The sequence below is a fragment of the Pseudonaja textilis genome, chromosome 7 (assembly GCF_049901715.1).
Source record: "Pseudonaja textilis isolate UNSWEBS1 chromosome 7, rPseTex1.2, whole genome shotgun sequence".
Taxonomy (NCBI): Eukaryota; Metazoa; Chordata; class Lepidosauria; order Squamata; family Elapidae; genus Pseudonaja; species Pseudonaja textilis.
The window spans coordinates 849,686-870,000 of NC_141996.1; the positions used below are offsets into that span (position 1 = coordinate 849,686).

General features: G+C 51.1%; 3 protein-coding genes across 3 annotated transcripts in view; 2 read left to right on the forward strand and 1 right to left on the reverse strand.

Annotated features, from left to right (window-relative positions):
* Positions 1-20,315, reverse strand: part of ANAPC15 (anaphase promoting complex subunit 15) — a 416,731-nt gene that overhangs the window by 6,869 nt on the left and 389,547 nt on the right. The window lies entirely within an intron of this gene.
* LOC113454904 (folate receptor alpha-like) lies at positions 1,788-11,329 on the forward strand. The gene is made up of 5 exons (XM_087936879.1): positions 1,788-2,297; positions 5,521-5,656; positions 6,803-6,991; positions 8,512-8,647; positions 10,801-11,329. The coding sequence occupies exons 1-5, from the start codon at positions 2,290-2,292 to the stop codon at positions 11,070-11,072; spliced, it is 741 nt and encodes a 246-aa protein (XP_087793005.1). The 5' UTR covers positions 1,788-2,289; the 3' UTR covers positions 11,073-11,329.
* The window catches only part of LOC113451123 (phosphatidylinositol 3,4,5-trisphosphate 5-phosphatase 2), a 71,958-nt gene continuing 70,588 nt past the window's right edge, over positions 18,946-20,315 (forward strand). Inside the window, exon 1 of the mRNA XM_087936894.1 lies at positions 18,946-19,478. Coding sequence (XP_087793020.1) covers positions 19,279-19,478 — 200 coding nt within the window. The 5' untranslated portion in view covers positions 18,946-19,278. The remainder of the gene's footprint in view (positions 19,479-20,315) is intronic.

The window sequence follows — 20,315 nt, forward strand, 5'->3', positions numbered from 1 at the left end:
TCTATAAGTTCACTGGCAGGTCAGGGACCAACTGGGTTGACAGGTAGCATGCAGAGCAGATGGGCGGGGGGTAGCAGACGGTAAGTTTCTCCCATTCACCTATCTTCTGAACAGAATCCATTGAGCATCACACAATTTTTCTCAGAATTCACTTCTGATTCTTCTTCTTACCTCTATTTACAGGAGGGCTTAATCTTTAAACTGCAACCGATACCCACTTACGGATTTCCATTTCGAAAAATCTAAATGTCCTCAACTTATTCTTTCTGATATACAATTTACTTCTTTTGTCTGCAATTAAAGCTACACTTTCACTTCCTTATATGTATTCACCTAGTCTTGCTAGACAATCAGATCTCTACAATCAGATCTATTTATAACAGATAACAGACAATCAGAGTTGGAAGGGACCTTATAGGTCATCTAGCCCAACCTCCCACCCAAGCGGGAGACCCTACACCATTCCTGACAGATGCCAGTCCAGTCTCTTCTTGGAAGCCTCCAGGGATGAAACTCCCACAACTTCCAAAGGCAAAGTTCTGTTCCACGGGTGGATTGCTTTTCACTGTCAGAAAATTTCTCCTTATTTCCAGGCTGAATCTCTCCTTGGTCAGTCTCCATCCATTATTCCTTGTTATTCCTTATCCTTCCTCTTTCCCTTGGTTTCTTTCCTTTCCTCCTTTATCCGGTTTCCTTTCCTTCCTCTTCCTCCCTCCCTCCTTGCTTTCTCTTCTTCCCTCCCCCTCTCTCCTTTCTCATTCTCTCCTGTTTCCTTCTTTTCCTTCCTTCACCACATTATAAAAAAGATGTTGAGGCTCTAGAAAGAGTGCAGAGAAGAGCAACCAGGATGATTAGGGGATGGAGGCTAAAACATACCATGAACGGTTGCAGGAACTGGGCCTGGCTAGTCTAGGGAAGGGAAGGACCAGGGGAGACAGGAGAGCATCTTCCAATATTTGAGGGAGGGGCTGCCCCAGAGAGCAGGAAGGGGGTCAAGCTATTCTCCAAAGGCCAGACCAGGAAAAATGGATGGAAACTGATCAAGGAGAGATTCAACCTGGAAATAAGGAGAAATTTTCTGACAGAACAATCAACCCATGGAACAGAAGTTGCCTTCATGGAGGCTTTCAAGAAGAGACTGGACTGCCCTCTATCAGAAACAGTGTAGGGTCTCCTGCTTGGGGAGGGGGGTGGACTAGATGACCTACAAGGTCCCTTCCAACTCGATCTAATCCTTCCTTCCTCTCTCCTTTACCACTTACTCCAGCTCCATTCCAAATTACGCTCCTTGGAAAACGTCTTATGGGGAATAGATGAGGCCCACATTTATTGCCCCGTTCCCTATCATATCTTTAATCAGACAAAGTTTTCACACCTCACAAAACACATGCACTGGAAAAGGTGGGCTTTCTTCTTTCTCTGGCCCTCAATATTCCTCAGCAAGAAGCTTTCCAGAGTAAGGTTGAGATTTACCACATCCTAGTTTAATCCTGGTTTAATGAATAAGCCATGGTTGGCTGGGTTATCAAAAGACGCTTAACCACAAGCAACGGTTTCCGAAGCACGCAGATTGGGTGAATTCAACACACACTCAGCTTACACACCAAGCAACCTGAATTTTGTCTTACAGACTGAATTAGTCAGCAGTTTCTGAATTAACCTTTTTTGTTTTTTTGGGGATTTGGCCAAGAAGCAATTTTTGTTTGCACAACATGATAAAGAACAAAAGGAAAAGGAAACTGAGGTTAAAAAAAAAAAAGAGGCCAAACCCTTCGTGTGAATCATTTGCTGGGGGTTCCCCTTACGTGACAGCCCACTTCCCACAAATAGGGCTCCTCTCAGTTCTCTGTTCATGCAGTTTTGGGTCACGAAGGATTCCTGAGGACCCTCGTCCTTTTCTCTCTCCTTCAGCGGCACCCGGGTCTGCTGGACTACAACTCCCATCAGAGGGACTGACTACCTGAGAGGGTTGCAGGGAATAAATGCACCCCCCTTCCCTGCCTGCCCCCCCAAGCATCTCGGAGAGGACTCCTGCCCGCTGAGCTGGTGGGCAGAGGAAAAAGTCCAAGATGTGAGACAGGATCCTTGTCCAATCATCACCCGAGGAGTGATCTCCTGATCTTTGGACCGATCCCTCTGTTTTAAGAAGCAGTCGCAGCTCTTCCCTTTCCCAAGCCTCTCTTCTCTGCAGCCGGTCCTTCTTCACCTGTGCTGACCCCTCCCCCCACCTGCAACCGGCCAGCCTCCACTATTAAAGCCAGAAGGAAGTGTTGCTGACCAGGAGCTGCAATGCACAGGTAGGATGCACCTGGGGGGGGGGGAAAAGCATTTTCTTTATCAAAGGACTCCAGCTATGGATTGGGGAAGGAGGGTGTTACCTGGAACAGTGTTGAGGCTCTGCTTTTTGAGATATTGCTGTGGTATATGGGGTGTGTGTGTGTGTCTGGGGTTGGCAGACCAGCTGGGGGTTTCTGGGACCTGAAGCCCATCTCTCCTGAAGTGGCCAACTTCTAGATTGACTCTCTTATCAACCAGTGGGGTCCATGGTTCAGTGCAGAGGTCTCCAAACTTGGCAATTTTAAAGACTTTTGTGGACCTCAACTTTAAGACTTGTTCAACTTTAAGCTACGCTGGCTGGAGAATTCTGGGAGTTGAAGCCCCCCAAGTTGCCAGTTTGAGGACCCCGTTTTTAGTGCTTTAGACGAGACCCAGTTTGGTCTGTGGTTAAGGCACCAGGCTTGGAGGCTGTGACTTCAAGTCTTGCCTTGGGCATGAAAGCCGGCTGACTGACTTTGGGCTAAAAGTGGTGGGATTCATTTTTTTTTTTACTCCTGGTTCTGTGGGTGTGGCAGGGAAAGGATACTGTAAAATCTCCAGTCAGAGGTGGGATTTGCTGGTTCTCCGAACTACTCAAAATTTCCACTACCGGTTCTCCAGAACTGGTCAGAACCTGCTGAATATACCACCTCTGGCTAAATCCTTCTCAATATCTCAGCCCAACCCGCCTCTTCTCAAGGCTGCTGTTATGAGGAAAGTGTGTTGGATATGTTGACTGCCTTCAGTTATTTATAAACCTAAAAGGTGGGATAGAAATAAATATACTCCCCTTCCCATCTCCTAGAGTCTTCTAGAGAAGATGAGTAGCTTTTTCTAATCTCCCAATGCTCATTATCTTGCGTGGGACTCTGGAAGCAGAAAAACCCAATTTTATGGCGGTGTAAGGCAAGGAATTGATTCCCCAGCCTTTTGGCCAGGAAATAATAGCGGGGAAGGGGCCTACCCGTCTCCCCTAGCAGCCAAAGCTTTGCTGAAAACGAAGCCCCTCCGGCAGCTGAGTGCAGGTGAATCTGCTCAGCTTTTCTCTCTCAAAATTTGCCAGTTATGGTTAGTTCAGGGAACCAGGTTAAATGCATCATGGCTTAATGCATTGTGGTTAAATGTATCATGGTTAAATGCACCATGGCTTAATGCATTGTGGTTAAATGTATCATGGTTAAATGCATCATGGCTTAATGCATTGTGGTTAAATGCATCATGGTTAAATGCATCATGGTTAAATGTATTGTGGTTAAATGTATTGTGGTTAAATGTATTGTTAAATGCATCATGGCTTAATGCAACATGGCTTAATGCAACATGGTTAAATAGATCATGGGTTAAGGCAACCCACATCTCTGGCCCCGTTTTCCTTTTATATTATAAAGAAGAAACTGGATTTAAGAACCACTCATACCACCCCAAATTACTGGAAACGCCTGTAGTTCTTTGACTAATATTTGCTTTCCATTTAAAAATTTCTGTTGAGAGTCTTCAGATATGCAAATATTTCTTTGGTAGAGTTTCAGAATTAATGTTGGGTTTTCAGTGTGCTTTGTGTATGCTTAAACTTTTTTTAAAAAAATCTATTATAGTTTAGAGGAGGGAGGGTGTTACTGGGTGTTTTTTTAAATATCCTTATTAGTCGATTTACAGGTTTTTTTAAAAAAGGCATATTTTGTATATCATATTTAGAAACCACTTATCTCCCTCCTAGAGAAACACTCTTAATTAATAGTTAATAGTTCTGTGATGTGATAAAGTCTCTTAAAGCCACTTATCTCTTCTCTGGCCAGGTTGAACAGTTTTCCAGCCTATGATTTCAAGGTTTCAGCTTGTTCCACCCCAAATGAAATGAAGATGGGTGCAGTCAATAACTTTGGGGTGGGGGGAACCCCAAAACCCAACTGCCACCAAACTGGGGAAGGAGATTGGCCCTCTAGAGACCTTGCAACAGAGGCCTCCAAACTTGGCCGCTTTAAGACTTGTGGACTTCAACTCCCAGAAGCTGAAGTCCACAAATCTTAAAATGGCCAAGATTGGGGGACCCCCCCTGCCTTACAAAATCCCCACCTCCATGCTGTCCATCTACAGAGAACTTCAAATGATTGGGATTTGGGCCATCTTGGCCATTCGGTACCTAGACCAAACAGAATAAGAATGAGTTGGGAGGGCCCTCAGAGGTCCTCTAGTCTAACTCCCTGCTCAAGCCAGAAGACACCCATACCATGCCAGGCAATTTGATCAACCTCAGCAAAACAGAGAAGAGCCACAGAGTTGAGCCTGCCCTCATTCTCTACTTGGGCTTTAGAGGGACGTTTCATTTCCCGATGTTTGCTGTGTAAATGTGTGTGTGTGTGTGTGTGTGTGTGTGAAACCTAGGGGGGGCAAGGGGGGGGGCAATAGGAGATGAATATACAGCTCGGGTGGCCTAGAGGTGGAGTTCCGTCCTCACAACCAGGAGGCCGTGAGTTCAATCCTAGGTAGAGGCTCATATTTGGGATAGACTCTCCTGCTCGGGCAGGGGGTTGGACTAGATGACCTCCAAGGTCCCTTCCAACTCTGTTGTTCTATGATTCCATGAAGTTGGCTGCTGTTTCCTCTGAATGTGGCCAGAGGGTGCTGGTGATGTTTCTCCAGACCACATCTCTGGAGTGGAAAAATAGAAGATAGAATAACAGAGCCGGAAGGGAACTTGGAGGTCTTCTAGTCTAACCCCCTGCTCAAGCAGGAGACCCTAGACCATTTCAGCCGAATGGTTGTCCAATGTCTTCTTGAAAACCTCCATTGCTGGAGCACCACAACTTCTGGAGGCAACCACTCCACTGGGTAATGGTTCTCGCTCTCCTTAGTTCTTCGTTGCTGAATGGGTTTCCACTCATTGTTTCTTGCCCTGCCTGATTAGGGTGCTCTGGAGAATAACTGGACCCCCTCTTCTTTGGGGCAGCCCCTCAAATATTGCAAGATGCTGTCATGTCACCCCGGTCCTTTTCATACCCGGTTCCTGCAACCGTTCTTCACAGGTTTCATCCTCCAGCCCCCTCATCATCCTGGTTGCTCTTCTCTGCACTCTTTCCAGAGTCTTTGCATATTTTTTATTAGCATGGTGACCCAAACTGGGTGCAGAGAGTTAGAGAGGAGGAGCAAGCTCTCTCTCTCTCTCTCTCTCTCTCTCTCACTAACTCTCTCTCTCTTTGCCCACAGGGGGATGGATGCCACGGGGCAGGTGCTGCTGTTGTTGCTGGCGATGGCCGCTGCCCAGGAGTCTCTGCTGAACGTGTGCATGGATGCCAAGCACCAGAAAACCAAGCCGGGCAAGGAGGATAAGCTACACGAACAGGTGGAAAAGCAGGCGGGGAAAACGACCACAGTCGGGTGTCTGAGGGCCTTGAGAAGCGAGGATGGAAAACGGGGGGGTTGAAGACACTGTCAGGTCTGGACCCCCAACCCCCCCCCATGTCTTGGAATGGGTGTTGGGGCTCAACTTGAGTACTCCAAGGCTGACCCAGAGAGATTTCTCCAGCCTGGGGGTCTTCAACCTTAGCCACTTTCAGACGGGTGGACTTCAACTCCCAGAGCATAATTTGGAATGGAGTTGTAGGAGTAAGTGGTAAAGGAGGCGGGGAGGGGAGGGAAAGGAAGGAAGGAAATGTTTGACCAGGGGTCCCCAAACTTTGTCATTTTAAGACTGGTGGACTTCCAACTCCCAGAATTCCTGAGCTAACATGACTGGAGGAGGAAGAATTCTGGGAGTTGGAAGTCCACGAGTCTTAAAGCTGCCAAGTTTGAAGACCCTTCAGACAGACAGACAGACAGACAGACAGATAGACAGACAGAGAATGGATAGAAGATAGATAGATCAATAGATAGATGAGATAGACCAGGGGTCTTCAAACTTGGCAGGTTTAAGGCTTGTGGACTTCAACTCCCAGAATTCCTGAGCTAACATGACTGGAGGAGGAATTCTGGGGATTGAAGTCCACAAGTCTTATAGCTATCAGGTTTGGAGACCCCTAGTCTATCTCATCTATCTATTGATCTATCTATCTCTATCTTCTATCCATTCTATCCCTGTCTGTCTATTCCAAGAGTCTTCAAACATGGCAACCTTAAGACTGGTGGACCTCAACTCCCAGAATCCCTGAGCTAACATGACCGGAGGAAGAATTCTGGGAGTTGAAGTCCACCAGCCTTGAAGCTGCCAAGTCTGAAGACCCCTGGTCTATCTCAGCTATCTATTGATCTATCTATATTTTCTATTCATTCTATCCCTATCTGTCTGTCTGTCTGTCTATTCCAAGAGTCTCCAACCTTGGCCACTTTAAGACTGGTGGACTTCAACTCCCAGAATCCCTGAGCTAACATGACGAGGAATTCTGGGAGTTGAAGTCCACCAATCTTGAAGTCGCCAAGGTTGGGGACCCCATTCCAAAGAGGACATGGGACTCTCCTTTGCTCAAACCAGCCTCTCTCTCTCCCCGCTCAGTGCTCTCCCTGGAAAAACAACGCCTGCTGCACGCTGAACACCAGTCAAGCAGCCCACCAAGACGCCTCCTACCTCTACAACTTCAACTGGAACCACTGTGGGGCCATGTCCGAGAAATGCAAGAAGCACTTCATCCAGGACACCTGTCTCTACGAGTGCTCCCCCAACCTGGGGCCTTGGATCAGCAAGGTGAGGCAGCCAGGCTGGGCGTGGCCTCGAAGCCCCGAGATCCAGTCCGAGGAACCCTCCGGTGTTGGCATGGAGGTTGGCGGCCTCGGGCTGCTTGACCCCCGTGTCGGGGGTGGTTAGAGTCCCCCCCTGAAGGTCTATGGGAGGGCGGGTGGTCCCAACAGAGGTAGCAGAGCCCTGATGGAAGCGGTTTTAGGGTCCCAGACAATTGGGGGAGGGGGAGTGCTCCTCCTTGGAAGGGGAAGTAGCCCCCGCCTCATAGTTTCGCAGGTGTGGGAAGGGGGGAAGGTCCTTGGTGCTCTCTGAGCTTGGTGGTTTTCTTGCAGACATGTCATGACCCAACTAGGGAACATAATCAATGTTAGAAGGGTTTACAGGAGGAGGAGAGGGAGGAGGAGGAGGAGGAGGAGGAGGGAGGAGGAGGAGGAGGAGGAGGAGGAGGAGGAGAAGGAGACGACGGAGAAGGGGCAGACTACTGGATCCTTGGTGCTCTCTGAGCTTGGTGGTTTTCTTATACACCTTTCATGACCCAACTAGGGAACCTCATCAGTGCTACTTTGGATCATGAAATGTCATCAGGCTAGCGCTGATGAGGTTCCCTAGTTGGGTCATGAAAGGTGTATAAGAAAACCACAACATTCAGAGAGCACTAAGGATCCCGTAGTCTCCCCCCTCTCCTCCTCCTCCTCAAACCCTTCTAACATTGATTATGTTCCCTAGTTGGGTCATGAGATGTCTGCAAGAAAGCCACCAAGCTCCGAGAGAATCAAGGACCCCATAGCAGTCTTCCTCCTCCTCCTCATCTTATCCGCCACAAATCCCACCCATTTCTAGCCCTGATGATGTTACATAGTTAGGTCAATGTCTGCAAGAAAACAATCAAGCTCAGACAGTACCAAGGACTCTCACCATCTTCCTCCTCCCTCCCTCCTTCCTCACAACCCTACCGCCTTCTAGCGTTGATGATATCACCTAATTTGGGTCATGAAATGTCTGCAAAAAAAACAGCCAAGCTCAGAGAGCACCAAGGACCCCACAGTCCTCCTCCCCTTTCTCCTTGTCTCTTTTTTCCTCCTCCTCCTCCTCCTCCTCCTCCTCCTCCTCCTCCTCCTCTCTGTAAACCCCACTTCCTTCTAGCACTGATGATGTTCCCTAGTTGGGTCATGAAACGTCTGCAAGGAAACAGCCAAGTTCAGAAATCACCAAGGACCTCTCCCTCCTCCTCCTCCTCCTCCTCCTCCTCCTCTCTTGCACACCTTCCTACCTTCTAGCACTGACATTCCCTAGTTGGGTCATGAAACGTCTGCAAGGAAACAGCCAAGCTCAACGGACCCCACAGTCTTCCTCCTTCCCCTTCCTCGTCGTCTCTTTTTCCTCCTCTCCTCCTCCTCCTCTCTTCTAGCACTGATGATATTACCTCCTTGGGTCGTGAAACGTCTGCAAGAACAGCGCCCAGCTCAGAGGGCGCCAGGGACCCCTCGCTTCAGCCCTGAGCTGCAGATATTCCCCTCTGCCCACAGGTGGACCAGAGCTGGAGGAAGGAACGGATCGTGGACGTGCCCCTGTGCCGAGAAGACTGCGAGAACTGGTGGGAGGACTGCCAGGACGACATGACCTGCAAGGAGAACTGGCACAAAGGCTGGAACTGGACTCAAGGTCAGGGGGCTGCCCGGCCTGTGGTTGCTCCTCCCCTCCCCCACCACCACCACGGGCCCCGGGAACAGGGGCCACTGAGCTGGGCTGAGCCACTTCCCCAATGTTGTCGTAGCCAAGGCTGCTCTGGAAGAAGGCCCAGAGCTTCGCTCAGAGGACACAATGGCGCCACTAAATTTCGAAGACCCGGTGGGGGTTGGTGGAGGATCCCATGGGAAGAGTTTTTTTTCCACCCACAAAGTGGAAGTGGGCCTCCTTGTGCCCAGCTGTAGGAAGGTGGGCTGCATTCTTCAACGTTAGCTGGCATGGAGTGGGGGGGGGGCTTACCTTCTGTCACGCGGGAAGGAATCTGCCTGGCACCTTTCCTAAGAAACCTTGTTCCGCCCCACTTTTAGAACAGCAGGGTTGGAAGGGACCTTGGAGGTCTTCTAGTCCAACCCTCTGCTCAAGCAGAAGATTCTATGCCAGGGGTGTCCAACTTCGGAACTTTAAGCCTGGAGGACTTCGACTCCCAGAATTCCCAAAGGCTGGCTGGGGAATTGAGGATGAATTCTGGGAGTTGAAGTCCACACGGCTGGCTGGGGAGTTGAAGTTGAATTCTGGGAGTTGAAGTCCACAAGGCTAGCTGGGGAATTGAGGATGAATTCTGGGAGTTGAAGTCCACAAGGCTGGCTGGGGAATTGAGGTTGACTTCTGGGAGTTGAAGTCCACACGGCTGGCTGGGGAGTTGAAGTTGAATTCTGGGAGTTGAAGTCCACAAGGCTGGCTGGGGGTGAGGATGAATTCTGGGAGTTGAAGTCCACAAGGCTAGCTGGGGAGTTGAAGTTGAATTCTGGGAGTTGAATTTGAATTCTGGGAGTTGAAGTCCACAAGGCTGGCTGGGGAGTTGAAGTTGAATTCTGGGAGTTGAAGTCCACAAGGCTGGCTGGGAGTTGAAGTTGAATTCTGGGAGTTGAAGTCCACAAGGCTGGCTGGGGAGTTGAAGTTGAATTCTGGGAGTTGAAGTCCACAAGGCTGGCTGGGGTGAGGATGAATTCTGGGAGTTGAAGTCCACAAGGCTGGCTGGGAGTTGAAGTTGAATTCTGGAGTTGAAGTCCACAAGGCTGGCTGGGAGTTGAAGTTGAATTCTGGGAGTTGAAGTCCACAAGGCTGGCTGGGGAATTGAGGATGAATTCTGGGAGTTGAAGTCCACAAGGCTGGCTGGGGAGTTGAAGTTGAATTCTGGGAGTTGAAGTCCACAAGGCTGGCTGGGGAGTTGAAGTTGAATTCTGGGAGTTGAAGTCCACAAGGCTGGCTGGGGAGTTGAAGTTGAATTCTGGGAGTTGGTCCACAAGGCTGGCTGGGGAGTTGAAGTTGAATTCTGGGAGTTGAAGTCCACAAGGCTGGCTGGGGAGTTGAAGTTGAATTCTGGGAGTTGGTCCACAAGGCTGGCTGGGGAGTTGAAGTTGAATTCTGGGAGTTGAAGTCCACAAGGCTGGCTGGGGAGTTGAAGTTGAATTCTGGGAGTTGGTCCACAAGGCTGGCTGGGGAGTTGAAGTTGAATTCTGGGAGTTGGTCCACAAGGCTGGCTGGGAGTTGAAGTTGAATTCTGGGAGTTGAAGTCCACAAGGCTGGCTGGGGAGTTGAAGTTGAATTCTGGGAGTTGAAATCCACAAGGCTGGCTGGGGAATTGAGGATGAATTCTGGGAGTTGAAGTCCACAAGGCTGGCTGGGAGTTGAAGTTGAATTCTGGGAGTTGGTCCACAAGGCTGGCTGGGGAGTTGAAGTTGAATTCTGGGAGTTGAAATCCACAAGGCTGGCTGGGGTGAGTTGAATTCTGGGAGTTGAAGTCCACAAGGCTAGCTGGGAATTGAGGATGAATTCTGGGAGTTGAAGTCCACAAGGCTGGCTGGGGAATTGAGGATGAATTCTGGGAGTTGAAGTCCACAAGGGAGTTAAAGTTCTTAAGGTTGGACTCCTTCCTCCTTCATCCAGACCGATGGCTGCCCAGCCTCTTCCTGTAAACCTCCAGTGATGGGAGTACCCACAATTTCCAGAGGCAAAAAATGATTCCACCGAATCACAGACTTGGAAAGGGACCCTGGAGGTCTTCTAGTCCAACCCCCACCCCGCTCAAGCAGAAGACCCTAAGCTCTTCTCCCTTCTTTCCATCCCAGGAATCAACCGGTGTCCGGTGGGCGCGATGTGCCAGAAGATGAAGAGGGTCTTCCCAAATCCCCAAGCTTTGTGTGAGAAGATCTGGAGCAACTCCTACAAATACACCACCTTCTCCCGGGGAAGCGGGCTCTGCATCCAGATGTGGTTTGACCCCGCCAACGGCAACCCCAACGATGCCGTGGCCAGACATTACGCGTCGTCAGGGGAGACCTTGGCCTTCCACTCAGCCCTGACCCTCCTGCTTTTTTCAGCCCTCCTGGGCCTGCTCTGAGGTCGGCAGGGACCCTCGGCTGCCCAGAACTTTAGCTACCATCAGCAAGAGAAGGGGAAACCCCCCCCTCCCCCACCATGGCAGGAATCTATGGGGCTATGGAGTCCCCGGAGATGCAGCTGTTCTTCCAGCCCTCTCATCCAGGTGCCTCTGCAGGAGGTTCTCCTGCTCTCCTTCGGATGGGAAGCTGACCTTGATGTTGACCACAGGAATTGCCACCTCAAGAAGTGCAAGAATAAATATCAAGTCTTCTACAATCAGTTGTTTCTGGGATTTCTTTTTTTGTCCCTTACCTGTTCAGGTGAGGAGTAGCGCTCAACCAGAACTCAACTCCACCAATCTCACATTGGAAGTTGCACCAGCATCTGAATCCACCACATATTCTTTTCTGGGGCACCAACAGCTCCACAGTTGATTTGTTTAGCGCAGGGGTCCCCAAACTTGGCACCTTTAAGGCTTGTGGACTTCAACTCCCAGAATTCTCCAGCCAGCTATGATCAAGAAAGAGAAACAGGAAGCAATTATGGCTGAGGAATTCTGGGAGTTGAAGTCCACAAGTCTTAAAGGTGCTAAGTTTGAATAGAATATAACTTTGTTACGGTCTTAGACCAGCAATAGACATCACTATTTACAATATATATAAAAAAAAATAGTACTGACACATAATACATTAATAGTGGATAAAAACATCCGTGTTAAGAAAATACATGTTCTCAAACGGTTAGGGTTACTCCCTGGTTTATATGAGTGGAGATCCAATAAGTACAGGTGACATTCGAAAAATTAGAATATCGTGCAAAAGTTCATTTATTTCAGTAATGGAACTTGAAAGGTAAACCTAATATATGAGATGGACTCATTACATGCAAAGCAAGATAGTTCAAGCCGTGATGTGTCATAATTGTGATGATTATGGCTTACAGCTCATGAAAACCCCAAACCCACAATCTCAGAAAATTAGAATATTACATGCAATCATTAAAACAAGGATTGTACATAGAGCAATATCGGACCTCTGACAAGTATATGCATATGTACTCAGTACTTGGTTTGGGCCCCTTTTGCAGCAATTACTGCCTCAATGCGGCGTGGCATGGAAGGTATCAGCCTGTGACACTGCTGAGGTGTTATGGAAGACCAGGATGCTTCAATAGCGGCCTTCAGCTCTTCTGCATTGTTCGGTCTCATGTCTCTCATCTTTCTCTTGGTTCAGGTCAGGCAAGTTTGCTGGCCAATCAAGCACAGTAATCCCATGGTCACTGAACCAGGTTTTGGTGCTTTGGGCAGTGTGGGCAGGTGCCAAGTCCTGCTGGTAAATGAAGTCAGCATCCCCATAAAGCTCGTCTGCGGAAGGAAGCATGAAGTGCTCCAAAATCTCCTGGTAGACGGCAGCATTGACCCCTGGACTTAATGAAGCACAGTGGACCAACACCAGCAGATGACATGGCTCCCCAAATCCACACAGATGGTGGAAACTTCACACTGGACTTCATCTTGCAGTGTATGCCTCTCCATTCTTCCTCCAGACTCTGGGTCCTTGGTTTCCAAATGAGATGCAAAAGTTGCTCTCATCAGAAAAGAGGACTTTGGACCACTGAGCAACAGACCAGTTCTGTTTTTCTTTAGCCCAGGTAAGACGCTTCTGGCGTTGTTTGTTGTTCAGGAGCGTCTTGATAAGAGGAATACGACATTTGAAGCCCATGTCCAGGATCCATCTGTGTGTGGTGGCTCTTGATGCACCGACTCCAGCCTCAGTCCACTCCTTGTGAAAGTCCCCAACACTTTTGAATGGCCTTTTCCTGACAATCCTCTCCAGGCTGCGGTCATCCCTGCTGCTTGTGCACCTTTTTCCTCCACACTTTTCCCTTCCACATAACTTTCTATTAATGTGCTTTGATATAGCACTTTGGGAACATCCAAGTTCTTTTGCAATTACCTTTTGAGGCTTTCCCTCCTTATGGAGGGTATCTGTGATGGTTTTCTGCACAACTGTCAGGTCAGCAGTCTTTCCCATGATTGTGATTCCTACTGAACCTGACTGAGAGACCATTTTAAGGCTCAGGAACCCTTTGCAGGTGTTCTGGCTTAATTAACTGATTAGAGTGGGACACGTTGAGCCTAGAATATGGAACCTTTTCACAATATTCTAATTTTCTGAGATTGTGGATTTGGGGTTTTCATGAGCTGTAAGCCATAATCATCTCAATTATGACAAATCACAGCTTGAACTATCTTGCTTTGCATGTAATGAGTCTATCTCATATCTTAGGTTCACCTTTTAAGTTGCATTACTGAAATAAATGAACTTTTGCACAATGTTCTAATTTTTTGAGTTTCACCTGTACGTGTGTAAATATTATTTTCCAAAGATTGTTCTATCTCCAAAACTTGGCACAAATTGACAACTATAATTCTGTAGCCAATTTATTTTTCTTGTAGACATTGCAGCAACACAGAATTTTGCCCCTGCACGCGTAATAGCTGGGTTTGAATCCTGGAGGAGAAAGTCTACGTAACAGTTGTCTGCCCTCCCTGGCACTCTCTCTAGTGAAGGGGAAAATATACAATGACCTATAAACTCTGTATAACTCGCAGTGCAATAAAACATGTGAGATATCTTCAACTTCTCCTTTACCACGTATACATACCTGTTCTGCTATTGGTGTTTTCTTATACCTGCCCTGAAGGAGAGGTGCCAAGTTTGGAGACCTTTGATTTAGCGTATGGCACCTGTTATCCAGGGAACACCGAGGTGGCTGTTTGCCTCTGTGAAAGGGATTTTTTAGGGGGGTGTTATCTTTACCTATGGGGTTGAGTGGGCATTGCCTTCACACCCAAGGCAATTTGGCTTCTTTGTCAGGCATTTGCTGCCTTTTGGCAACACAACTTGTGTTCCCTTGGGCCTCAACTTGATGCCACCTGGACACTGTGGTTAATGAACAATGTGCTGGGGACGGGAATGGGCTTAGTTCCTGCACTGCAGTGGAAAAATCCGCTCCCCATCTCCAGAGCCAGGCACTGCCCTGCACGGCCATTTTGGTTAGGCAGCTGGGAGGGGGGCCATGGAGCTGGCATCTCCAGGCTGGCATTTTTGTGGGTCTCACACAGGCTTAGAGCTGGCTTGAATGGTGGGCAGACCTGGGTTTGATTCAGAGTTGCTTCAACCCTGATGGTTTTCAGATAGGTGGACTTCAACTCCCAGAATTCCCCAGCCAGCTGTGCTGGCTGGGGAATTCTGGGAGTTGAAGTCCACCCATCTTAAAAGTGATCGGAGTTGAGAAACACTGCACTTAAAGTGATCCATTTGGTCTCTTCCCTTCTAACTCTATCATTCATGGCTAGCTGGAGCATTCTGGGAATTGACACCCACAAATGAGGAAGTTGAGAAACCCTGGTTTAATATCCCAGGAGAGGCCAGCTTGTCTCTCAAGCTCCACAAAATGGGAGGTTGGGCAGAAGTTCTGGTCCCCAGAGAAACTTTTCTCAAACCCCATAGTATTTTGATCTCTAAAAGCATCGGCTTTCCTGATGCCGGAGGGGCTTGCAAGCGCACAAATGCAGTTTTCTTAACGTTGCCAAACTAGGACTGCAAATTCGTCCTGGTCCCCTGAACAAGCCAAGCTTGACTTCATATGCTGCACCCAGCCAAAAACCAAAGAAAGTACAGGTGGTTTAGCCACAAAACCTGGGCAAAAGAGGCTAAATAGGTCAAGGAACGGCATCCCTTATCCCAGGGGTCTTCAAACTGGACGGCTGTTACGACTTGTGGACTTCAACTCCCAGAATCCCTCCTCCTCCAGCCATGTTCGCTCAGGAATTCTGGGACTTGAAGTCCACAGGTGTTAAACTGGCCAAGTTTGAAGACCCTGGCCTTATCCAGATGTTTGGTTCCCCTGCTGTTGAGAGCCATCAAAACAACTTCTACTCTTTCCTTGCCCATCTGAGGTTCCACTGGTGGCCGGCTGGGGGCGCTGCCTGCTCATACTGGCCCATTGCTGGTTGCAGTACAAGGGGAGTGGGGGCAAAACGGGGCTGGGGGTGGTTGTTGTTGTTGTTAGTTGCGAAGTCGTGTCCGACCCACCATAAACCCATGGACAACGTTCCTCCAGGCCTTCCTGTCCTTTACCATCTTCTGGAGTCCATCTAAGTCAACAGTCTTCAAACATGGCAAGTTCAAGACTGGTGGACTTCAAATCCCAGAATTCCTGAGCTAACATGACCGGAGGAGGAAGAATTCTGGGAGTTGAAGTCCTCAAGCTGTCAGGTTTGAAGACCCCTGGTCTATCTCATCTATCTATTGATCTATCTATCTCTATCTTCTATCCATTCTATCCCTGTCTGTCTATTCCAAGAGTCTTCAAACATGGCAACCTTAAGACTGGTGGACTTCAACTCCCAGAATTCCTGAGCTAACATGACTGGAGGAGGAATTCTGGGAGTTGGTCCACAAGTCTTGAATCTATCAAGTTTGAAGACCCCTGGTTTATCTCATCTATCTATTGATTTATCTATCATCTATTGATCTATCTATCTACCTATCTATCATCTTATCTGTCTGAATAGACATATTCCAAGAGTCTTCAAACTTGGCAAATTTGAAACTGGTGGACTTCAACTCCCAGAATTCCTGAGCTAACATGGCTGGAGGAGGAATTCTGGGAGTTGAAGTCCACAAGTCTTAAAGCTATCAGGTTTGAAGACCCCTGGTCTATCTCATCTATTGATCTATCTTCTATCCATTCTCTATCTATCTATCCATCCATCCATCCATCCATCCATCGATCGTCTGTCTGTCTGAAGGGTCTTCAAACTGGATAGTTTTTAAGACTTGTGGACTTCCAACTCCCAGAATTCCTGAGCTAACATGACTGGAGGAGGAATTCTGGGAGTTGAAGTCCACAAGTCTTAAAAACTGTCCAGTTTGAAGACCCCTGATTTAAGCTCACGCCAACTGCTCCAGTGACACCATCCAGCCCCCTCCTTCTCTACCGTTCCTTTCTTCTTCTTTTGCCCTCCATCGTTCTCAGCATTCAGCTCTTCTTCAGTGAGTCCTTCCTTCCTTCCTTCTCATGAGGTGGCCAAAGTCTTTGAGTTCCATCTTCAGGATCCGGCCTTCTCAAGAGCAGCCAGGGTTGATCTCCTCTAGGACTGACCGGTTGGATGGCCTTGCAGTCCAAGGGACTCACAGGAGTCTCCTCCTCCAGCCCCAGAGTTCAAAGGCCTCCATTGTTTGGCGCTCAGCCTTCCTTGTGGTCCCACTTCCACAGCCGTGCATTGCAACTGGGAAAACCATAGCTCGGGGTCAACGGAGTATTTTTTCTGGCTCTCCCTCGTAGCTAAAATCACCACCACTGCAGCTTTCCTGGACCAGCTATCCTTGTTCAATAGTTGCCCACACACCCTAGTCAGCTTCTGTCTTGACTGCTGCGATGAGCTCTACCTGGGGCTGCCCTTGAAGGATATCCGGAAACTTCGATTGGTTCAAAATGTGGGGGATCCCTGCATGTTTTGGGCCAGGTTGGATTTGCACAGGGGTCACCTCTCTTGCAGGAGCCGTACTGGCTGCCAATTCGCTTCTGGATCCAATTCAAGATATTCCAATATTTGAGGGTCTGCCCCCCAAAAGAGTGGGGTCCAATTCTTATCCAAAGCCCCTGAGGGCAGGACAAGAAACAGTGGGTGGAAACTCATCAAGGAGAGAAGCAACCTAGAACTAAGGAGAAACTTCCTAACAGGGAAGACAATGGACCAGTGGAACTGCCTGCCACCAGAAGTTGTGGCTGCTCCATCACTGGAGGCTTTCAAGAAGAGATTGGACAGCCGTTTGTCCGGGCGGTAGGGCTTCCCCTGCTTGACCAGGGGGTTGGACTAGAAGACCTCCAAGGTCCCTTCCAACTCGATTCTATCCTTTAAAGCCTTTCGTGGTTTCAGGCCAGGTTATTTGAAAGACGGTCTTTTCCCAGTGACATCCGATACCTGACCCACCAGGGCCCTTGAAGACATGATTTGGTCAACGGGTGTGGAGACCCCAGAGAGATACGGAGCCCATCAAGGGGTTGGTGTGATCAGGACTGTCTTAGCGCATGGCTCTCGTGGGCCCCACAGCGTTGCTCCAAGGGCTCCAATCACAATTGGGATAACACACGATTTCTTTTTCCAAAGTCGCTCAACTTCGTTAGTCCCGGTACTGTGTGATTTTTTCTTGCTGCGTGTCTACAATTCGTGCATCACCAGGTATTGCAATGTATTATTATTACTATTACTATTATTATTATTATTATTATTATTATTATTATTATTATCACCACCATCATCCTCCCCCTCATTATCATCATCTTATCATCTTTCCAAAGCCGATCAAGAAGGGGATTCATCCTTCGGAGAAGTCGGCATTCAGATTTTATCTCTCTCCTTTTCCACCAGAGCAACTGACCAGGCGGTTCCTTCAGAGCGCCCATTATTTTCCAAGATGAGCCACAGAGACATTTCCACTTTGGGGCGGCTTCCAACTTTTGCAGCCAGGAGTCAGGAAGACACAACGTGGGGAGTCCTGGACTTACCGACCCCAGCTGAGCCCAAGATTTCTACTGCCCAGGAAAAGGTTTATTCAGTGAATTTCACCCCATCTTACGACCTTCCTTGCCACCGTTGTTAAGGGAATCGCTGCAGCTGAGAAGTAAAAGGGGGGCAAAGATCTTCCTTGACCAATGTCTCGCTTAACGACGGAAATGTCGGGCTCCCTTGTGGTCGTAAGTTAAGGACCACCTGTCCCATTTCAGACAAACAAGATGTCCTTTTAAAAAGTGGCCTTCCACCCTATACCGGCCTCAGCTAAGGTAGGGTTAAACTAGGTTTGGGGTTGGCTCTCTTGCGGAACCCAAGCCTGGTTTTTGCCTGATTGGGGCAGGGGACCCCGATCTTTGAGGGGCTGCCCCAGGGAGGAGGGGGCTTAATTTTCCATAAGATCCGAAGGGAGGGGGAAACAAGGATCAACAGTTAGGAAGCTGCTGGAAACTCGAAGTAAGGAGGGATTCCCCCAGCAGGGGCCTGGACCTGAAGCCCCCCCCCCAAATCCCGTCCTGCAATCCCCTAATGTGTTTGCGACCCCCCCTTCTTCTCACCGAGGCTGCGCTTTTGTTCCGGACACTTTTGGAGGGAAGGCAGGATCCCGCGCAGCCCGAGACCCCTGGCCCGAATTCGCTAGGCCCCTCCCCAAGTTGGCAAGACTCCCCTCCCCCCAATTCCCCAGGGACCCCCTCTTTCCACCATGGACCCCCCACCCACCCATCCGTCCGAGTTTCCCCCCTTAAAGGGGGCTCGCGGCTTCAGGAAGGTCCGGACCAAAGCGGAGCCTCCCCTCCCCTGGCACGGCTTTTGTGGGGGTGGGCTCCTCGGCTCCTCTCCCCCGCCCCGTTTCCCCTGGCCTCTGGAGCGATGCCCTCTAGGTAGCCCCCAGCGGGGCTGATTTCCTCGCTTGCGCCCCCGAGACCCCTGGCCCGAATAGGCTAGACCCTCCCCCTCCTTGGCAAGACTCCCCCTCCCCAATTCCCTCCACCACCCACCCTCCCACCCTCCCTCCCTCCCTTAAAGGGGCAGGGGGGCCCCTCGCGGCTTCAGGAAGGTCCGGGCCGAAAGCGGAGCCCCCTCCCCGCTTACCCGTCTTTTTGGAGGGAGGGGGGTGTTCCTCGGCTACCCGCGAGGTTCCCCCTGGAGAGGTTCGGGGCGATGCCCTCTAGGTAGCCCCCGGCCGGGCCGCTTTTGCCCGCTTTGCCCGCCTGGCCAACCGGGCGCCCGGCCGGCGGGAGGAGAGGGCCGCCCCTTTGGGAGCCCCCGGCCCCGCCTCCTCCCCAGCCGAGGGGCCGCCCCAGGAAGCGGAGGCCGGCCGAGCTCCCCCGGCGGCGCTTCGGGGACCGCGCGGCTTCTTCTCCTTCCTCCTCCTCCTCCTCCTCCACTTCGGGGCCCCGCCGGGCGCCTCCCCTGCGCCCGAGAAGCGCCGAGCGGCCGCCGACGGCCGGGAGCCCGCAGCCTCCCGCTCCTCCTCCTCCTCCTCGGCGGCGGCGGCGGCGCGGCGATCAGGCCGGCCGGAGGGGGGAAGAAGCGGCCGGAGGGGGTCCCGGGCGGCCATGCGGCGCTGGGGGCGAGGCGGGCGGCGGCGGCGGCGAGGGGGCACTCGGCCCGCCCGCCTTTGTTGAGCGGCCCCCCGGCCATGGCGGCGGCGTCGGTGGCAGCGGCGTCGGCGGCGGCTCTCGCCCCTTCTCCGGCCGGCCCGGGCTCGGCGCCGCTCTGGTACCACAAGGACCTGAGCCGAGCGGCGGCCGAGGAGCTGCTGGCGCGGGCCGGGCGGGACGGCAGCTTCCTGGTGCGGGACAGCGAGAGCGTGGCCGGAGCCTTCGCCCTCTGCGTGCTGTGAGTGGGGAGCGCGGGGGCCGGGAGGGCCGGGAACCGCCTTTGCGGGGAAGCCCCCGCCCCACCTGCCGGGCCCGAGCGACCCCCTCGGGCCCCCGCTCGCCTGCCCGCCTCCCGCCCCGTCGGCTGGCGCTGCGGTCCCGGGCGGCCGACCTTCCGCCCCTGCAAGGCGAGAACGAGCCTCGGGGGCGGCCAAATGCCGCTTCCCCCGCCCAGGGAAGCTCCGGGCAGCTGCCAGGGAGGCGGGCAGGGAAGCGCCGCCTCGGCTTTCTAGCCGGAGAGCCGCTCAGCGGCTTCTGCACTGCGGCGGTTGCGCCCGGGAGCCCAAGGCCAAAAGTCCCGGGGCTCCCGGGTCACCTGCGGCGTGGAGGCGGCTTTGGGGGGCTTTGGGGGGCGTCCTCCAGACCCAACTGGCCACTTTTTAGGCTGGCGGACTTCAACTCCCAGAATCCCCCGAGCTCAGGGACCAGCGGGGCTCTATGGAGTCTCCAAACCTGGCACCTTCCGAAGCCTCGTGGACTTCAACTCCCGGCTAGGCTGGCTGGGGGATTCTGGGAGTTGAAGTCCACAAGAGACCCTCTTTCAGGCCCCTCGAGGCTTCCTGGCCTTGTGTGGTGGGAGCCAGGTTGGAGGGGTGGGGTGGGGAGTGAAGACAGCTGTTGCCTCCCCCCTCCACATCTGGCCTCCAGCCTCCCTCCTGGTGATGCCCTCCTGGGGCTCTTCCTGCTCAGAATAGATGGGGGGGGAGGGATGGCGGCCAGCCCCTCCCGGCCCTCCCTGGATCCCAAGAGGGGTGGGATGGGACCCCCCCCCCAGGGAGACCCAGGATTATCTGGA

Coding starts and splice junctions, on each gene's coding strand:
- LOC113454904 (XM_087936879.1), top strand. Junction 5,657..6,802: donor AGGATAAGCTACACGAACAG/GTGGAAAAGCAG, acceptor CTCCCCGCTCAG/TGCTCTCCCTGGAAAAACAA. Junction 8,648..10,800: donor AGGCTGGAACTGGACTCAAG/GTCAGGGGGCTG, acceptor TTTCCATCCCAG/GAATCAACCGGTGTCCGGTG.